The following is a 20,135-nucleotide window of genomic DNA, read 5'->3' as shown; positions in this document are numbered from 1 at the left end:
GTCTGGCTCATGGTCAAGAGGAGAAGAAGGGTCACTTCATGCTGCTACATTTATATAATGTTGCAACTTTTTGATAAAAAATAATTTTTATTTGTGTTATACTTTACCTAATGTAGTGAAAGTTTCCAATATTGCATAATCGTGATACATTATGTCTGCGGACGCTGTAAAAAACAATTTATATATGTGTTTAGATATTCTGATCAAACAAAGATTTGATGTCCCGGGGCGTATATTGTTTGAACAATTTTGTTATAATAATGTATTAAATAATGTCTTTTAAATGTCTGTTAAACATTTTCAGTTTGTCAACATGCAATAGTATTAAAAGTTGAAGTGATCTTTGTGAAAAATGCTTACCTGTGGGTAACCAATCTTCTGCTATAAACATAAAGAGTTAAATTACTCGGTGTTGTCAAAAATACTTTTAAAATAGGGCAACTTTCTGTACAAGTTAATGAATTTCTTGTTTATTTCATTTATTTGATAAAAAAAATTACAAACAAAAATGGACATGAAGCCAAAGCAAAGTTTTTCTGGGTCAACTTCTGTTGTGTTTTTGTGCTGTAGTGCTGTAATGTAACGATTGATGTCATAATAACATGGTTAAAGGAAAAAAGATACCCACCAGCAGCAAAAGTATCCTCTACAAGAAAAGCCAAAATCCCAGTGCCTATAAAATAAATAAATAAATAAATACACAATAAATAAATAGTGTTTGTCCTATAGTGCTGTAGAAATGTAATGATTGTTGTGTCGTAATAACATGGTTAAAGGAAAACAGATACCCACTAGGGACATCATCATCATCAAGATCAGCATAAAAAGCACTGCCTATAAAATAAACAAATAAATAAATAAATATACAGTTGTGATTTTACAAAACAGTAGAAACAATACTAAAGTTGATTGCACAATGCTGACCTCTACCTGCTATATAATTAATGTTTTGTGGTTTATATTTACCTGATTTATATTTCTGTTTAAACTGTATAAATAAATAAAACATTTATATGGTTTCTGGTTTTTTTGTTTATATAATAAACAACATGTTTGCTTATAGATTAATGTTTGTCTTTGACTGATGCTGAATACAGTACACTGTTTATGTGGTCATTTTCTATGTTAAAGATTTGTACAGAATACATACCTGGTTGTAAGTGCATGCTKGTTGCTAAAATGTKAATGAAAAGTTGTATATTAATAGTCATTAGGTCATTATATTGTCAATACAAATCACACTTATACTAAATGATCCATGTTGTGATTTTGTATCATACATTTTGAGTCTCCCTCCTTTGGTTTGTGAAGGACGTCTGTGTTCTCCCCCTCAGGCTTGGTGACCACCATGGATGTGAGTGGGGTCACAAAGTTATACTTCAAAGAAAGCTCCAAAATTTCTTTCCTCACTTTTTCTTTTCCAGGTCCAGAAAACAGCATCCTGCATCACAACATCTTATGAAACTATAACAGCTGAGACAAACAACATCAGGTGTTTAAAACAATTTTTTTCCATGACTCTTGGTATAGCGGCCTTGTTGTTAGTGATCATAACTGACTGCAGCTGGTTGCTGATCTTTGCCATTTTTGCCAATGTAAAACGGGTTTTTTTGAAAGCACTTCTTGTACTGACCAATATGCATAGCTAAAGGAAAAGTTCATTGAATTAAGTGTAGATTTGTACAAGTTGGGGAAGGTTTTAGAGATATCAGATTACTAGATGATCACTTTGAGACATTAAATCAGTTTAAAGTATTCAAATGTGTCACTACTTTAMCAAGGTCTGGAAGAAAACCTAAATTTTCATTACCAAAAACAAACCAAGAACCACTAATATAGCTACAATCCTGCTATAAACTGGAAACTGCTGGAGCACCAGTGTTTAGTGAAGCAAGTTTTATATCACTATAAACTGAGAGGGTGCTGACAAAGAAAAAAATCCTTTGCTCCAAAAAATAAATAAATAAAACCCACCTTCAATCTTTACTAAAATTTGAAGCTGCACACATGGCCAACCCAGGCAAAAATATATAAACCAAATTATATTTTAAATAGACTGCATTTTACATAAATATGTATTTTAATATACTATTAATAGAACATACTTTTTAGGATTATATTTGAAATGTAAAAAAGTTTACTTTATATGTATTTGTGAAAGTGTATATTTTTAATGCATATTTCCAAAACATATTTCAAATATAAATGCAGTACTTTTCTGAAGTTGTACTATTTTCAAATTGATTTTATATATGTTGGTTTAACCTTATTTTTAAAAATAATTTCAAAATAATATTTCAAGGTTTCAATATTTTGTGTAATAGTGAGTAATTATTTTTGAATGAAACGAAAGAAAGAAAGAAAGAAAGAAAGAAAGAAAGAAAGAAAGAAACAAACAAACAAACAAACAAACAAACAAAGAAAGACTCATATTTATGTCTGCTCAGAGGTTATGAGCTTATTAACTGTTTTGCTTATATATAAAATCACCGAAACAATAACAATTAAATAATTAAATCTCTGTATAATTGAGTTATTCTCTTTCCTCCTTTTAAAATAAAAGTGTGTAATAAGTGTAATAAGTGTATATCTTTGTCTATACACTTAAAGTGTACTAAGTATATTTGAAGTTGTTCCATTTTAGTATTTAAAAGTATACTTAATACACTTAAAATTGTGCTTTAGTACAACTTAAATACAACTAAAGTATATTTAGTATTAAATTAGTTGTTCCAAAATAGCACTCTTTAAGTATACTGATAATTAGTGCGGCTTCAAGTTTGCTAAAGTATATTTAGATTTAGTATACTTAGTATAATAATTTTTCATCTGAGAAATATCTTCTGATGACAACCTTATGATCTAATAAGACAATAATTAGCAACCTTCAAATATTTCAGCGTTTCAACAGATGGGTAGCTAAATCTTAGCTATAATGATTTTAAACACAAATCAAAACTAGATTCTGAAAAAAAATAAAACAAAGCAGGCTAATATTAAAATTCTGGAATGACTTCATGACTTCAGCAGGTTTAAATAAACTGGCCTCAAACATACTTGTTTAAATCTGCTTTAGGCCTTAAGAAAATGTTGCTCATCCAAAGAGAAATGACCAGGATTGAATTTTGGGAAAATTAATTATCTGCTTAATTTAGTAACAAAAGATAAGCTTGTTTTGTCTGAAATGGTTGCATTGAATATCAGTCTAAAATGGTGATGATAAATTAGTTTGATCACACTTACTCTTTCTCCAGAAGCTGTTTTACTGTGAGGTAGGCCCAGACCCTCTGAAGGAGGCCTTGAGGTAGTGTTTCAGTAGAGGGCTCCAGAGGCATGTTGGTGTTAGAAAAAGTCTTTTTTCTACTATTTTGCTATAATGCAAAGGACATTTTAATCTCAGAATTTAAGGAGTTTCGATAGGGTTCAGAAAGTTAGACTTGTACTTTGTGTTTTAAATGACTGATTCTTACTGAAATGGCCACAACTTGTGGACTGAAGGTTTCAATGTCATTGTTCATGATCTCACCAGCCACCACAATCTCAGATCCATTATAGTACTGACTGAAATTAGTTTGGGTCAAATTGGTTCCACCAATGTAGATCATCATCACGTCTGTCAATAGAGGAGTGGCCACTTCTTCATAGAAACCCTGTTAACATACAGTAATGATGCAATATGAATGGTGGAAACTCTTCATGTTAAAATATTGTTTTGTGTTTAGGAAGGGTGGGGGGTGTAACAAAACAATAAGTAAAAAGCAAGAATAAGGTGTAGGGAGATACCTTCAGCTGTAAATCAGCATCAGAGTCTTCATAAATCCGTCTTGCCGCACCATTGTTCTCCAGTGCCATTTTCTCAAGGAACTCAAACTTGACATCAAACCCAAAACCAAGACAGTAGAGTGGGAACTTTCCTGCAATGGCTCGTCTGACATTTGACTGAATAACTTCAAAATTTATCACTCCTGCAAAGACAAAATGACTAAATGAGCTCAGGTTTTCTATTGATTTAGTCACAGCTACTGAAACCATGAAGGAAGTCATAGATGTAGGGAAATATTAGCACTTGAATTAAAGATTTCTCTTTAATCCATAAATCTATTACCAAAAGGGCACCACTGCATTTGATTAACTGGTTAAACGCTAGCAAATACCAAAAATTTTAGACTTTAGGACCAATCTCACATACTGTACATTAAAGCACAGAGTTCTTTTCATTGTATGACATGGGACACAATAAAAACATGCAGAAGAAGCAATCAAAATTTGAAATCTCGTACGTGTATTTAAATTGATTAAGAGGAAAAACAAGCAAAAAACAAAAGTTAAAACCATGTTATTTTAACAGGCTATTGATGACGTAACATCCACAAAATAGCTTCTGTAACAAAATTTCTGCACATATTCTTTTGAACCACTCACACGCTAAGCTATTTTCTATTCTAGCAAAATAAATGGAAGCTTTCCTTAGCCAACAGCAAAAGAACAATTATTTATTCTATAAAAGAGGGGACGTATTTATAATGGGAATCAAACTAGCAGGACCCTGATCTGAGTCAACTCAAGAAATAGGGTGACTTTTCGCCGCCATCAGCTTAGTAGTCAGTCTAGAAAAAACATCGGAGAGGTGTAGGTCAGAAGAAGTTACGCTCCATTTCTCCCTTTGGGGATTTGTTATTTTATTTTTAATTTTAAGTTTATTTTTGTAGTTTACAGACATAGTTTATTTGGAGAATTAAGTGAGTCAGAATTTCTGAATATAATCCGTCACGATCTGGGACGCCTTCCTCAAGTGAAAGCAACCTATCCACAGATGCCACCCCGGCGARTTTCAGCTGTACCCACGGGACCTTTTGTGAGTGAGCTCAACCGGTGGTCAGACCCGTTGTTGTACGAAATTCAGTTCCCCTGTGAAAATCAGTTCCCCCTGTATCGGAAGCGCCTCCGAAACGCCTCCCTCATAGGATTGGTCTGACGTTATGCCTTGACCAGTGATTCTCTCTAAGGTTAACCACTAGGGGGAGCAGATTTTCACAGGGGAACTGAAATACGCACAACACCGGCTCTTTACCTCCTCAGGTACCCAGGGGCATCTGCCTAAGTGTCATCAAATGGTAGGAAAGAATCATCTTTCTCTCTGTCTGTGTGGTGTTGCTAAGCGCTAGAATTACTGATCTATTKTTCTGAGGCACGGCTTCTGATTGGCTGACAGGGTCAGGTGGGGGTTACCAGCTACACCGGCATCTCAAAGTCCTGCAACTCAAAATGATCAAACAAAACAGATTAACACTTTTCCCTGTGGAACGGTGATTAACCCAAGAACCCAAGATAAAATGCTTTTGCCAGACTCTTCAGCATGACTGAGAACAAAGGGACCCACATGCTTGATTAAATAAGAACAAAGCTACTGTGTTCTTTTTTAAACTGTTTGCCCAATAAAGACATTGTTCTAACTGTGTGGTTTTTTTTTTTTTTGATGAAATGTTTTCCTGAAAAAAAGATGATTCTTTTAAACTGTGTTATTACATGATTTAAACCTTAGAAATTTTAGACTCTGAATTTTTAACTAAATGTGACATTCTTATTTTACTGAGGTAAAGCAGATGTCTTCTCCCTTTAATTATATGCAAGATAATTAGACTAAAACACTCCCTTCCTTTGTCTTGAAGCAAAAAAGTTTCTCCTTCCAAACATTTGATTTGTTAAAAACTTTGGTAAAGTTTTTCAATTGGCTAACTAAAACCTTGACTCCGCCCATAACAGAGGTCTTAAAAGTTAGTGCAGACCAGACAAGGACAGTTTTGCAGAGTTGTTGTTGGAGTTGCAGTTCAGGTCAGTCAGTTGTTTTCCTTTGAAGCCAGAAATAGCTTCCACAGCTCAGCAGGGACCGCCTGCCAGCCCCCCGCCTTTGCTGACCAGGATGGGGGGGGGGTCATTCAACATCTCCGCTGATTGTTCGAATAGTTCGTTCGTCACACTTCGACTCAATCTCTGAGTTTTGATTCATAGGAGTCAAATAAGCTAATGGTAATTCATCCGTCGTTTAGTCCGTTTTTTTTTTCTACAAAAGTGAAGATCAAATTAAGTCTTACAGCCACCTGAAAGACCAGACTCCGAATCACCAGAGAGCGAACCCCTTTCTGACTGAAGGAACAGCAGATGAACAGACACCCCGAGTGTCTGAACGGCCASTACACTGAAGCAGTTCTTWGGGAACATCACCTGAGATCCTTTGGTCAGCTGACGCCTCCTCCTTGTACCGCCATCAGCAGAACAACAGGGTAAAGGTGAACACTTGTTTTSGTGAAACACAAGGTGCTCAGACATAAATTTGATTTTTATCTTTGTAGGATATTTGGTAAACTAAACGTTTTTCTCGATCGTAATTTAACTAGGAGCCCCTAGTTAAAAACCACAGCTAAGCAGCTTATCTCACCTCACTCCTGGTCTCAAACTCACTTCTCAGTGTTTATTTTTGTTTACATGTTTGTTTGTTTTCGTCTGTCTGTTTGTTCATTCACTCGTGATAACAAACTCTCTCAGCTTTTTACCTGGTTCAAACATGTCATTATTCATTCATTACATGCCATAGTTGTAAATACATTTAATCTGTAAATAAATGGCCCGTGGGGAACGTGCCAACATAAGCTAATCTCATTTTTGTGTCTTGATGAAGATATTCTGGTTCTGATAAGACAAGAACTCATAAATCAATTTGGGTAAATTTATTCTGAGACTGATTATTATAAAGTTACAGTTTTTCATTTCTTTCCTGGGTCAATATCTGAGCGAATTAAGAATGTGGTGCCTCGAGGAATAATTATCCATTTCAAATTATCCATTTCAGAATTCTAGCRTTTAATACCCCTACAATGATTAAATGGATAACATAAATGACATAAACTTRTCATCGTGCTACAAGATGGGAGTTCTATTTGTTGTGGAAAACTAGATGATCAAGTTATGTCATACTAAAGGATGGGACTCTGTTGTGGGTGACTAACAAATAAAAACTTAAAGTAAGATTAGTACTAAGATAAACTTGTGATTTATCTTAAGGTGGGAACTCTAAGGGTCTACACTGAGTTCTACCACTTCAGGGGAAATTGATATTTTTACCTCTGAATCCTCATCATTCAGACTAAAGGTGTTAGGGGTCTGAATGTTTTTGTTGTCTTTACATTTAACAATGTGACGGAAACAAATAGTGAATTTTTTGTTAGCAAAACATCTTGTAACATTTGTAATGATACAAGGTAAGGTGAAGTCGTATCGAGTACGAGAGCGTAGATCAACGGCCGGTCTCTCTAAGCACATTGTATCAGGAAGAAGCAAGGTTATCTTCTGGGTGTGAGCATGGATTATTTGTGACACGGAGGTTAATTTAGTAACAACTTTGGGTGGTTTGGCCATTTTTGTGCGATGGATGTACTGTAGTTGAAGCAACGAGGGGGAGTTTTCTTGTCCTCAAATAGGTGATAACTAGTTTAACTGGCGCCAGTATGTCTGGTCTCTTTGTCCTGAGACCCAAGGAGAAAGGATCAGATGAGATAACGGGAGAAGAGCCATTGTTCCAACTTTGGGATGTTACTGACAGGGTGAAAAGGGTGGAGTTAGCAGAAACAACCACTTGTCTCTCTTTTGATGGAAAAAAATTCACGTCTCGCTACATAGACAAAGACGAAAACAAGATGCAAAAAAAAAAAAGAGAAGGAAGGAAATAAATAAATATATAAACAATTTTCTTTTTTTAGAACTTGTGCTAAAGGAATGTWTTAACCACAGTTCAAGGGAATTACTGCCTGATGTCATCTGTTAGTCTGTCCATCACAAACAACAAGTGGCTCCTTGATGYAGCCCCACCTTGAAGCTATTTGYCATATAACACATCTCATGTCCGTTGCTCTCATACATGTCCTGTACCTGTCTAACATAGAGGAGGCAGAAGAGCTCAGTCATACAAGTCATMCTTGAAGACAAGCTGTTAACACAGTGAGAARAACTGACTGAATTGGTTTAGATATCTGATCAGGATGCCTCCTGGTTGCCTCATTTTGGAGAAGTTTAGCATTGATGACCTCATTGAGTGGATTTGCCTTATAGAGAGACCATTTCTGCAAGGTTTGTGACCAAATGAGAACAAATTGGTTAAAAAAATTAACTTTAAAGATTTTTTGTGGCTTTAAGAGTAAATATTATCTATACTATTTTACTTTTGTGTCTCTGTCCGACTAGTGCAGCCATAAACACAAGATTTAAAGACATTTTGTGATCACAGGTAAGTCCCAAAATCATTAATCATACAATGTAAAACTAAATGTGAGTAAATCTGCTTCATATTGTTTATTCTTTTCCAACCTGAAGTTGGGTCTCCATCTGTGAGAAGGATCAGGATAGATGCTGAACCTTCTCTGGGATGTGCGTTCAGCATACGCGCTCCTTCCAACACTGCTGCATTAATGTCTGTTGCTAAAAAGAAAGTAAAAATTCTTAGTGTCATCCTGTTGCCAGATGTTTAAAGTCCAAATAAAAATAAATAAATGAATTAAATCACCTCCTCTATCTCTAATGTTCTTTGCAAATTCTTTGGCCCTCTTTAGATTTGCGCTGGTGGCCTGAACAAGTTCCCGTTTCCAGTGGAAAATGTCACTATCAAATGTAATAACACCAAAAAAGTCCTCCTCAGACAGGACATTCAGAATATGGATCAAAGCAACCCGCGTCTGTTTAAAAAAATAACATAATTACTTAAAAAAAACTAAAATACAACAACTGGTGTGTTCATACATTGTGCACTTGATAATAAAWACTATTAATAAAAATGTTTGAAAGCTTCACCTGTTYWATTTTTCTGCCACTCATCGAGCCACTTTGATCAATAATAAAAACAATGTTTTTTGGTATTCGGGGAAGACTAGATGGAGCAAAATGATGAACAAAGTATCCATCTGAWGTCTAAGAAAGAGATAGTTAAAATGGAAATATTACTGATGATAATAAAGAAAATATGATTGCATCTAATTAAATAATGTTTCACCTTGATGTCTCCCAGTCCAGAATCTCTGTTGACGTCATAAACAATAACCAGATCTCCATTCATACCTTGTTCTCCACAGCTGTCACAAGTTTTCTGCTGATCAACAGTTGGATAGAAATACACCCAGGCCTGCAAACCATATAAACATGATCTATGTTCTTGAAACTGAGGGATGTTAACAATAAAAAAAATCCTAATGTAATACAATACTCTGTAGGCAGCTTAATGTGCATATTTTGGTACATGAAGAAAACCCAAGGAGAACATACAAACCACATGTCATAATGCTTCTGATTTGGGTATTGTCAAATGCTTCCTTGTGTTTTAGATTCAGACTTTGTTTCCTTTTTAGTTATGTTTTTCAGTATCATGAGGTATTTGTGTTTRCCTTATYAYTCYTTGTGTATGTTTCTTCAGTTTTGTTCACCCCTCCAGTTTAGATCTTAYTTGGTGTATCTTGTTTGTCTTTTTGTGGTTGGATTTATTTGTGATCCCTGTGCTTAGTTATTTGTGTGCCATCATTTCATCTGGCCTCAGTAGTAGTGCTTTGTCCAGTCACCCTGCTTCTTGTGTTTTGTTATCCCAATGTCCAGGTCAGTTCATAACTTTTTATGTACGTAATGCACCTTGGTAGTTTTTGTAAACTTACGTAAGCGGGGGTGGGGGGTATCGATATATCAGTTGTAAATGGTCTCCAAACAATATTAYTGTTTGTCCCAAATATTTCTGAGACAATTCATCAACAAGAAAAAATTGTTATCATACTATCATGACAGGCCTATAGCTATAGGTCCAAACCAGGAATTGGACCCAGGACCTTTTTGATGTGAGGCAACAGTCTAACCATTAAACCTTTGTGCTGCCAGTGCCAAATTAATTGGACTTGTGACATGAGCACACATGAAGAGTGCATTTATTGAATAGAATTCATAGGCATCTTTAAGTCTTACAGTGCCTGTGATATTTTTTTTAAATAAATACGAATGCATTTTTGGAATGATAACATCTCTCAATATTAATAGAGATGAACAGTGGTTAAGATATTTGAATGTGCAATAACAAGAAGTGATGACAAAGGGAAATGCCTGCATGTAAGCAGTGTTGCTTCAATGGCCAACAACAGAGACAGGAGAGAAAAATCTGATGGCTTTTTAGATTAGTCTCTATCAGAGAGAGATGAAGGAGAGTCAGAGTTCAAAGTACTAAAGACCAGGGAGTTCTCCTTTTAAATAATTCCTTTTTGTTGTCWCTTCCTGTTTCGCTTTTTCTGTTCAACAACAAAAAAAAAATGCAAGTTATCTGTCGAAATGAGTAAAATCATGTGTATTATGCAAATTTTCTGAAAAATAAACATTTTTTCTTTGTAGTTTTATATTTGAAGGGTCTGCATGTCACTTTAAACACTTTGACACTTAATGATTAATTGGCATAGAAGACAAGCAAGATCATTAGATAAGCCTCAAGATTCTGTTTTTATGAAACAAAAAAAGCTATTTATTTTTAATTATATATATGATTCCAAGTTGTACCTTGTTTCCCTCATGTGTTTTGGTGATGGCATTAGCCAGGGCTTTAGTGCTCAGTCCTCCTTTCACATCAACAAAACTGATCCCAGCTTTTTCATAGATGTACACGTCAACCTGACAGTGAGTGAAATGAAATAAATGTCAGAAGTGTTCACTATGGAAGCTCCTGTTACTGAACATTGTTTTCCTGTTRGATCAACAWACCTTGAAGTCTTTGACAGGCTGCATGGGTCGAGCGTGGATCAGCAGCTCATATTTGCCACGAGTGCGTTTCAGAAGTTCCTCGTACGTGAGCTCAAAGGTGATCTTTTTGTGAGCYGCCACAGTTACAGAAGTTTTRAATTCCTCCATGGTCCTCCCTACAGAGCTGCAGAAGAAACAGTTATTACTGTGAAAAGATGCAAAATGGATGCACGTCATGGTGATATCTAAGAAAGACTCATCTTGATAATTTTAGAGAAAAATCGGAAAGTTGACATTGTGAAAAAGTGGTGCAAACTATAAATTAAAAAATGCACCTGCATAAAGGTTTGCAATAAATTGTTTTATCAACTTGAGATTTCATTACCTCACTATTCCTGCACTTTCACCACGAGCCACAGCCTCAGTGTACTGCTGCTGAGCCTGCTCCTTCATTTTCACAACTCCATCATAAACCTGACCATCTATAAACCTGCAGACAATAAACACAAATTATCACTAATACAGTATATTAACAGTATATTGGTTTATTTTGTACAATTATAAACAATATGTCAATTATTAGTTTGTAAGATTTTTTTTACACATTCTGTTCCTTCACATACATTCTGAATTTACTGATGAAGGCATTTTTGGGAATCTGAACATGAAATTTGATTTCTTTGGACTCGTTCATACGATTGGCCACACGGCTTGTGATGACGGTGGTGGCATAACGGCAGGTCACAGTGGAGTTGATGTGAAAGCTGTAAATGTCCCATTTGTCCTGAAAAAAAAAAATAGAGGGTAAAGTATAACACACACACAGATTGAAAATAACCAGAAACAACCTCGGGGTTAAAAACTTTCTCAAACCTGCTTTTTTGCAATGTTTTGTTTGTTTATCTGATACAAAGTTCACGTTTCAAAAGACAAAAATAAAATTAAATGAAATAATCTGTAAAAACATTTAGATGAAATCTATTTCAGGACAAAGATAAACGTTCAGTTTCATGTGAGTCTATACCTTGTTTAGTTGTGAAGCAGCCAAAACCAGCAGCAGGCCAAAGCAGGTGAGGTGCACCCCAGCAGCTCTCCCCATGTTTCCTCAGAGCAGATTCAGCTCAGACTGTTCTTTAAACCCAAACACAGCTTTATTTGTGCACATTTAAAAAGGATAACTCTACTTCTCCCAAGTTGGTTTCCCGTCAACACATAAAAACCAAGCCCACAAAGAGAACTCACCCCTCCACCCTGATTTACTGTAACTCAGCTGTGTAAATAACCTTATTCAACCTCTGCACTTTGCCAGGACTTTGTTGCAACATTTATTTTGTACAAAGAAAGAAAACACCAATTTAAAAAGTCACCACAGACAAGTGACATGAAGACACCTTTTTTTAAACTAAAGAAGTGATAAATATTTTCTAAAATTTTCAAATGCTTTTTTGAGAGTTTTAATATGAAAAGGTTAAAGCATTATTAATAAATTTGATTTCTTTAACTCAAATTGGCTAAAATAATTCACGTTTGTTTGTTTGTGTTTGTTTGTTTGTGTTTGTTTGTTTGTTTATGGGTTTCTTCCAAACTCAGAATTGTTTCTCGTTAAATCTGCACATTAATAAAGTCATTCAAGCAGGACAATGTTCTCTTACGTAAAACAGCAGCTTATTGACACAGCATAAGAAAAACTGTTGTCAGCTGCAGAGGAACTACAAAAAATGGCACAAACAAAAAGCATTTCTAGAGGATGAGGTGCAACACAGCAGTGCTCCCCATGTCTCAAACTGTCTCTTAACATCTCAAAGTTCAGATTTTTATGTGCAAATTTAAACACAAACCCTGATTTGCTCAATCTCCTCACGCTACATGTCTTAGTTAGCATGTGACCAAAAAACAAAAACAAAAAACAAGCAACTAATCCTGGAGTAAGAAGCGATTTGCTGTAAAATAGCTTAGTGTTCACTGTTTACACTGAAGGTTTATTTTGCTTGAAGGATTTTACATTTGACATACCTTAAAGGGAAACATCGAAATTAAATCAAACTCTAAAATTTTGTACAATTTCATGTTATTGATTTTAATCACTACAGCCAGAAATACTGTATATCCCTTCTCTGAGATTCTGTTTTAAATTGGGTCAAAACTTCAAACTTTACACTTTCAGACTTTACATCAGTTTTTAAATTTTGTCGATAGGCCAAGTAATTACCAAGTCATCTCTTCGTGTGTTGTTCCAGATCATCTACCTTTTCCCCAAGTTCGGCTATTTTTTGTCTGTCAGTTATTGCAACCTTCAGTAGTTTAACTTCCTCAACTAGACCGTTCAAAAGTTGTTGCTGTGATGCCAGCTTTGAGATCTCAGCGCTCATAAAGTTCAGTAATCTTTTAATTTCCTCCATACTGTCCACGCTGTTTTCCAAAGGGTCCAATCCCCGTCCCTGCCCGGCACGTCTCGGCATGGCCCACACAAAAGAGCCTAGCGACAGTTTCTCCTGGTCTGGATGTTAATAATTCCAGTCCCTGGGTTTTCTTACCAGCTAGCCGCTCTCCTCCACCATCAGCTCGCCTAAATTATCCACTGTCCGCTGATGGCTCTCTGGCTAGCTGCTCCCCTCCAGTCCCCTCCTTTCCACCGCAAGCTCCACCACCACGCCACGGGCCTCTCGACGCCGGTGTCTCCTCCCCTCCACAAGCTTCAAACACCACGCTGTGGGCCTTCAACGCCAACCTCTCCTCTCCACCGCAGATTGTCAGACTTTTGAATCAGGTGAGTTGGAGCAGAGAAACCCCTACATACTCATTAGAGCTTTTTAGCCTGCCATGAAATGGAAACCGTGGAATCATCAGAGTCCAGAGCCGGGTCTACATCCCCGTGGAGGACTGAGTCGAGCCATTAGGACAGGACCTATATATGTTAATACTTAGCACTGAATGAGCAACAATAAACAGCAGCTTCAGTGCCTCAATGTTACAGCTTTTCTCAGTTGCTGAAATCCATGAAAGCCCATCCATTTCTCTAAACTGTAAACACAAAACGAAAGCTACAACTGTAACTACGGTTGTATGAATCCCGGATGACTGCCAGAGGCGGTGCTTCAAGCACTGAATGATCATTCTTGCGCATGTGCAGGTCGAGAATTAATACCAACAAAGTCACCTGTGACCTGCCGGTGACCCACGTGACTCTATAAAGTCACATGACATATGGCGCTCAATCCCTCAACTTTCTCGCGTTACAAGGATTCTGAGGGACCGAGCACTCTGGCGGTCATCCGGGATTCATAGAACCGTAGTTACAGTTGCAACTTTTGTTCTATTTCATCCCTACTGACCGCCAGAGGTGGGGCTTCAAGCACTGGATGACTTCTGTCAACAAAGTCACGAGGAATATACAAAACCCATTACACCACTTACCTAACTGGGATGTAGGAGGAAGCTTCTGCAGAACACTTTGCAGGTGATGGGGCACCGCCACATTCACTCTGTGGAACCGAGCAAAGGTGCTCGGGGATGTCCAGGAGGCCGCACTGCATATGATGTCCAGCGGCACTCCAGTCTTGGCGGCCCACGAGGTCATCAGGCCCCTTGTGGAATGACACTTCACAGCCATTGGAAGTGATTGACCAATTGAGGCGTAAGCCTTAGTGATTAGCCCCACAACCCAGTGCGAGAGTTGCTGCTTAGAAAGGGCTTGCCCTTTCAGAGGGCCTGCATAACAGATAAAAAGATTATTTGTCTTTCAGAAAGGTGCTGGGAATTTCACATACGCCTCCAGAGCACGAACAGGGCACAGAGGCTCCGTGGGGGTCTCAGTGTTAAAACGGTCAAGCTGAAGCGGCTGTGTTCTGCCTGCCGCCACTGCCACCTTAGGGATAAAAGAAACATCAGGCCATAGTGTCACACCTGAACCATTCAAGTTCCTCCGACAGCATGGCTCGGCTATAGAGCCTACAATTCACTCACACATTTTGCAGAGGCCATGGCCAAAAGGAAGGCCGTCTTTAATGAGAACCATTTGAGGTCTACCGACGTTAGGGGCTCAAACGGGGGTGACTGGAGAGCCTCAAGCACCAACAAAAGGTCCCAAGCCCGTGCCACAGGCCGGCTTGGTGGGCACCTTTTAAAAATTGAACAATGTCCTTGTCCGGCCCACTGAACAGCCATTCAGCCCCACATGCCAACAGGAAATAGCAGCCACATATACTTTCAAGGTGGATGGAGACCGTYCCCGATCCAGTAATCCTTGCAGGGAGGTCAGTATGTCAGAGATTGAACACTGTACCGGGTCCTGCCCTTTCTTGTGACACCAGTTTGCAAAGATCGCCCACCTGTTAGCGTAGACAGCACGGGTGGACGGTATGCGTGCATTAGTCATAGTTTCTCCTACTCCCCCAGCATACTTTGAGAAAGTGGAACCGGGCCTTGTAGGGGCCAAACCCATAGCTGGAGCCAATCCAGTTCGGGATGGAGAATCCAGCCCCCCCCAGCTGGGAAAGTAAATCCCTCCTGGAGGGGAGGCGCATCGGCCAGCTGGAGCAAAGCCTGTACAGCAGAGGAAACCAAGTCCTTGCTGGCCAAAAGGGGGCCACCAAGAGAACCTTGTGGCCCTCCTGAAGGACCCTCAGAAGGGTTGGAAAAATTAGACTGATTGGGGGAAAGGCATAAAGAAGTGTCTGGGGCCAGCTGTGCACCAGCGCATCGCACCCCAAAGGGCTAGTTTCTTCCGCTAGGGAGAACCAAAGTGGGCAGTGAACTGCTTCCCTGGAGGCAAAGAGGTCCACCTCTGCCCTGCCAAAGACACTCCAGATGTGGTTCACCACCTCTGGGTGAAACTTCCATTCCCCCAGCAACGGCCTTTGACGTGACAGAAAATCTGCCGTCACATTCTGTGGTCCTGGAATGTAGGCTGCCCCGAGGCTGGCAAAGTGTGGAGCTGCCCAGGTCAGCAGTTGCTGGGTCAGCCACTACAGTTTATTTGACCTGGTCCCCCCCTGGTGATTTATATGAAAAACAACAGAGGTGTTGTCTGATCTCACCAGTACGTTTGCCTTGCAGGCCCATTAGAAAGCCTTGAAGGGCCAGAAATACGGTTTGCAACTCCAGGACATTGATATGCTCCCTGGTCTGTTGCTGGGACCACACCCCCTGTATCGTCCGGTCCTGCCAGGTCGCACCCCCACCCTGTGGAGGATGCGTCAGTATACACTACCTCCCATCGACACGGGAGGGAGCCCAGCGGAAGCCCCGTCGTTATGAACGACCTGTTTCTCCACTGGGACAGGGATCGAAGACACTGAGGTGTGACCCGAAGTCTCCTCAGCCTGTGTGTTTGCCTAGGGGGGTCCAGGCCCAAGCTGTTTAGCCACCTCTGAAGGGGGCGTAACGATAGCAGCCCTAGGGGCACCATGCTGGATGCAGCTGTGAGCATGCCTAACAGGCGAAGATACAGCATGAAAGGCTGCGCTTTGCCCTGCCTGAATTTCTGAAGTGTGTCCAGAATGCTGTCGACTCGATGGAGCGACGGGCATGCGGTCATTGTGATGGAACTCAGGGTAATGCCTAGGAAATTTGTTTCCTGTGCTGGAACCAAACTGCTCTTTTGTGTGTTCACCTGTAGACCCAGGCGCTCTGCATGCTCTAGCACCCTCTGAGTGTCTCTGACAGCCTGGCTGCGAGAGGCTGCACAAATGAGCCAATCGTCCAGATATGGAAAAATCCTTATCCCCTGAGCCTGCAGGGGGACAGGGCTGCTGCCACACACTGGGTGAACACCCTGGGGACAGGGAAAGGCTGAATGGCAAGACCCTGAACTGAAAATGCTTCCCTTGGAAAGCAAAACGAAGAAACCGCCAATGACATGGAGCATTGGGACATGAAAATAAGCATCCACGGGGTCGATGGATGTGAACCAGTCACCTGGATAAATTGCCTGCAACACCTCCTTGGTGGTTAGCATGTGAAAAGGTATAACCTTCATGTATGCATTGAGGCCCCTGAGATCCAAGACTGGACGTAGACCCCTGGTTTTCTTCAGGATAAGGAAATACTTTGAATAAAAGCCCCCTGGATTCTGCAGGGGGTTCACAGGCACTATAGCTCCCTTGGCCAGCAAGGTTCCTGATTCAATGCCTGCGCCTTCACCAGGTCGCGAATGATAGTCATTCTGGCCCGGACTGGGACTGAAGGCCGGTGTTGGAACTGAAGGCGGTACCCCGGATAGGGTAGAAAGCACCCACGTACCTGGGGTGTGGGCAGACCAGCTGCTGAGCTGTTCCGGGGTAAAATATCCGACTGCCGACCTTAAAGCATCATCTGCGGCCCCTCTGGCCTCTTGAAGGCCTAGGGGGACGACGGCCTGGCTGAGCTGCCCGAAAGGATCAAGAAGCCTGGGCTTCAGTCTGGTCCCCTTGGTTTGGGGCCGGCCTGCGGGCTGGTCTTGTGCCCGGGCTTTGGTGCACCACACAAGATGTAGGAGGTAGTGCAGACCTCCGAGACGGATCAGTCACTGCCCATGAGCCAACTGGTTGGCGATCCCGTCTATGAAGCCCTGCCAGTTGCTGCCTCGTTCAAGAGACTTGGGCCATGCGTTCCAGGGCATCCAGTGCTGCAGAACCAAACAGTTCCCCTGGCACCACAGGAAGGGCCCTTAGGGTCCTCCTGCAGGGCCCAGTGAGTAGCGACTGCACCAGCCACATCTGGTACCTAGCGTGGACCAATGTGGAGAGCGTGTGCCCGAGCTCTCTAGTCATAAGGCCAAAGGCCTGCAGGGATGCATCAACCAGGTCTTGGGTTGAGCGGTCGACTGCAGCTGCCTCCAAAGAGGAGGACAAAGCCAACAATAAATGGGAAAGGGAGTTCCCAATGCAACCCATGCGAGCACCAGAATCATTTGCCTTACAGAGCAGGTCATCTGTGATACGGCATTGTGGCCTTGGACACTGTGCATTGGGTCTCAAGGCCTCATCTGTTGGAACAATAAGGGAGGCAATGCCTGGCTCCACAGCTGGCATCTGCCCCAGCCCGAACTTAGGTGCCTCCTGCATAGCAGCCAGAGCTCTGCCGTCTGATTTTGGCCGTGACAGTGCCTTTATGTCTGTCCAGCAGGCATGCAACTCTCGTATGTACTCCTCAGACGGAGGAACCATAAAAGTAACGTCTGAGTTGTGGCGCCGAAAAAAGGTGCTAGAAGTAGTGGGACGCACCTGTGAGACATCTAGCTGCAGCCGAGCAAGAGCTGCCCTAATAGCTGCCATTACCGACTCTCCTGAGTCCCCTTGGGAGGCGTTGGACTCTGACCCAGATGCTCTGGAGCCTGACTCAGGAGGGCCTTCCTGGAATTGGGTGCCTGAAGCTGCCACCGAGATGATATCCTCATCACAGACCACACCCTCCAGCTCAGAAGGTGGAACCACACTGTCACCATCATCTTGGAAAGACTGGAGGAGGGCCTTCATTTGGGCCAACTCAGACTTCAGTTGAACCATCTCCGCGGACAACCTTTGTGTATCAGTTTGTCTGGCTCGCTTCGCTGGGACCTCAGCAGTCATAACAGCTGACCGCTTCAGGCATGTTGCCTGTCCCGGTGTCAATGAGCTCTGCTGCACTGCGTCCTAGTCAGATGGCTGCTCCAGCACAGCCAACCGCCCCAGCTTGACTGTGCGTGGCATAACCGCACAGTTAGAACACGCGTCCTCTGTCAGCGCCTCCCTAGATGCTCTAAACCGATGCAATAAGGACACGTGTCGTTGATCCATGATGTGATGTAAATCTATCATCCGGCTGGAGCAGAGCCAGACAGGTCGCACAACACAAATTTTCCAGCATCATACTGCTCTAATAAGTGCGACCGAAACAACTGAAAAAGTCACTCGAACCGAAAACGCTACCAGTGACCTTATTTCAACCCTTAAGGCGACTGACAAGAAACTCAACACGAGCAGAAAACGCTACTGATGACCGTATATCAGGGCAAATTAAGAGACTCAGTATGAACAGAAAGCACTACTGATGACCGTCTATCAGGGCAACTGAAAAAAAAAGACTCAGTACAAGCAGAAAAGGCTGCCGGTGAGACAAATTAAGCCACAACAATGTGGCAACTTAAAGCGAACAGTAAACTACTGTCGTTGAAAAGAATTAAACAAACTTACCAGTCGTAGCTTCAAACGACAACTGCTACCTGGTAGTAGGAGAAGCTTGTGCAGCCCCTGGAGGGCGGACTCACCCACATCTCTGACCGAAATGGTCAAGAGGCTTCAGGCAACAAGCAATAAAGAAGTGGTAACCACAAAGCTGTTAGCTGTAGCACAACCACATGTGCTCCGTATACCTGTGTGCTAGAAGAACAAAAGGGATTGAGCACCGGATGTCACGTGACTTTATAGTCACGTGGGCCACCTGCAGGTCACAGGTGACTTTGTTGGTATTAATTCTCGACCTGCGCATGCGAAAGAATGATCATTCAGTGCTTGAAGCACTGCCTCTGGCGGTAGGGATGAAATAGAACTCAGTTTTCAAACTGCTTTCACAGAACCTCTGACTCTTCCTGCAAAATTGAACTCTAGCCTCAAAATAGTTCAAACTGTTCAAAACTGAACTGTTGTCAAATCAGACCTCGAGTCCATCAGATAAAAAACACTGCAGAGCAGTCTTACACTAAGCATGGGGAAAAGAAAACAGAACGATCAGTTCATGGTGCTTTTGAAATAATCTTTATTGTCCCCAAAGGAAAAGACACTTCCTAAACAAAACTCCCGTTTAGCACTTGTAGTAAAAAACAAAACAAAACAAAAAATAAAAAACAAAAAAATAAACAAGCATCTCAAATTTATAGAAAACTCGTGGAAAGTCTACTACCTGGTTAAGTCACCAGCTGCAAGGTGATCATTGACTATGAATCTTAGTTTTTCTCGGTTGTTWAGACACATTTTCTGAAAGCATGCTTCATGTTCTGAGAACTCTGCACACAAATCCAAAAATGACACACATTGAGCTAAATCCCTCACTTCTACTGCAAAAAGAAACTTTCCATTCAAAACAATGTAATATCTTCTCAAAATGATAATTTGCTTTCAGATGACACACAAATCAACAGATGAACAGACATTTATAAGAACCAGTTGAACACTGATGAGCTCAATGTAAAACTGTGACCTTTACCCCTTCACCATAACTAACTTTGTTGTTCAGTGTTACACTTACATACTACCAACAGTTCCTGTACCATATAAGTGTGCTGTAAAATATTTTAGTGTTGTTTTTATACTCAGAACACACAAATAAACAGTCACAGAATTATTTACATATTTTCACCACAAAAACTATACAGTGCACACACACACACACACACACACACACACACACACACACACACACACACACACACACAC

The 20,135-nt window shown here is 40.6% G+C and overlaps 1 protein-coding gene across 1 annotated transcript in view; it reads right to left on the bottom strand.

The window, feature by feature from the left end:
- The window catches only part of LOC106516130 (inter-alpha-trypsin inhibitor heavy chain H3), an 18,347-nt gene extending 6,366 nt beyond the window's left edge, over positions 1-11,981 (bottom strand). The window contains exons 1-18 of the mRNA XM_014006329.1: positions 11,771-11,981; positions 11,370-11,530; positions 11,132-11,236; positions 10,768-10,930; positions 10,567-10,677; positions 9,038-9,166; positions 8,839-8,955; positions 8,555-8,723; positions 8,359-8,469; positions 3,784-3,965; positions 3,471-3,650; positions 3,244-3,371; positions 1,281-1,441; positions 1,151-1,174; positions 793-834; positions 629-673; positions 361-381; positions 108-164 (exon numbers count right to left, since the gene is read on the bottom strand). Coding sequence (XP_013861783.1) covers positions 108-164; positions 361-381; positions 629-673; positions 793-834; positions 1,151-1,174; positions 1,281-1,441; positions 3,244-3,371; positions 3,471-3,650; positions 3,784-3,965; positions 8,359-8,469; positions 8,555-8,723; positions 8,839-8,955; positions 9,038-9,166; positions 10,567-10,677; positions 10,768-10,930; positions 11,132-11,236; positions 11,370-11,530; positions 11,771-11,845 — 1,981 coding nt within the window. The 5' untranslated portion in view covers positions 11,846-11,981. The remainder of the gene's footprint in view (positions 1-107; positions 165-360; positions 382-628; positions 674-792; positions 835-1,150; positions 1,175-1,280; positions 1,442-3,243; positions 3,372-3,470; positions 3,651-3,783; positions 3,966-8,358; positions 8,470-8,554; positions 8,724-8,838; positions 8,956-9,037; positions 9,167-10,566; positions 10,678-10,767; positions 10,931-11,131; positions 11,237-11,369; positions 11,531-11,770) is intronic.
- Between the last annotated feature and the right edge of the window lie 8,154 nt (positions 11,982-20,135).

Source organism: Austrofundulus limnaeus, unplaced genomic scaffold (genome assembly GCF_001266775.1).
Source record: "Austrofundulus limnaeus strain Quisiro unplaced genomic scaffold, Austrofundulus_limnaeus-1.0 Scaffold35, whole genome shotgun sequence".
Taxonomy (NCBI): Eukaryota; Metazoa; Chordata; class Actinopteri; order Cyprinodontiformes; family Rivulidae; genus Austrofundulus; species Austrofundulus limnaeus.
This window is presented reverse-complemented; position numbering and strand designations above follow the sequence as displayed.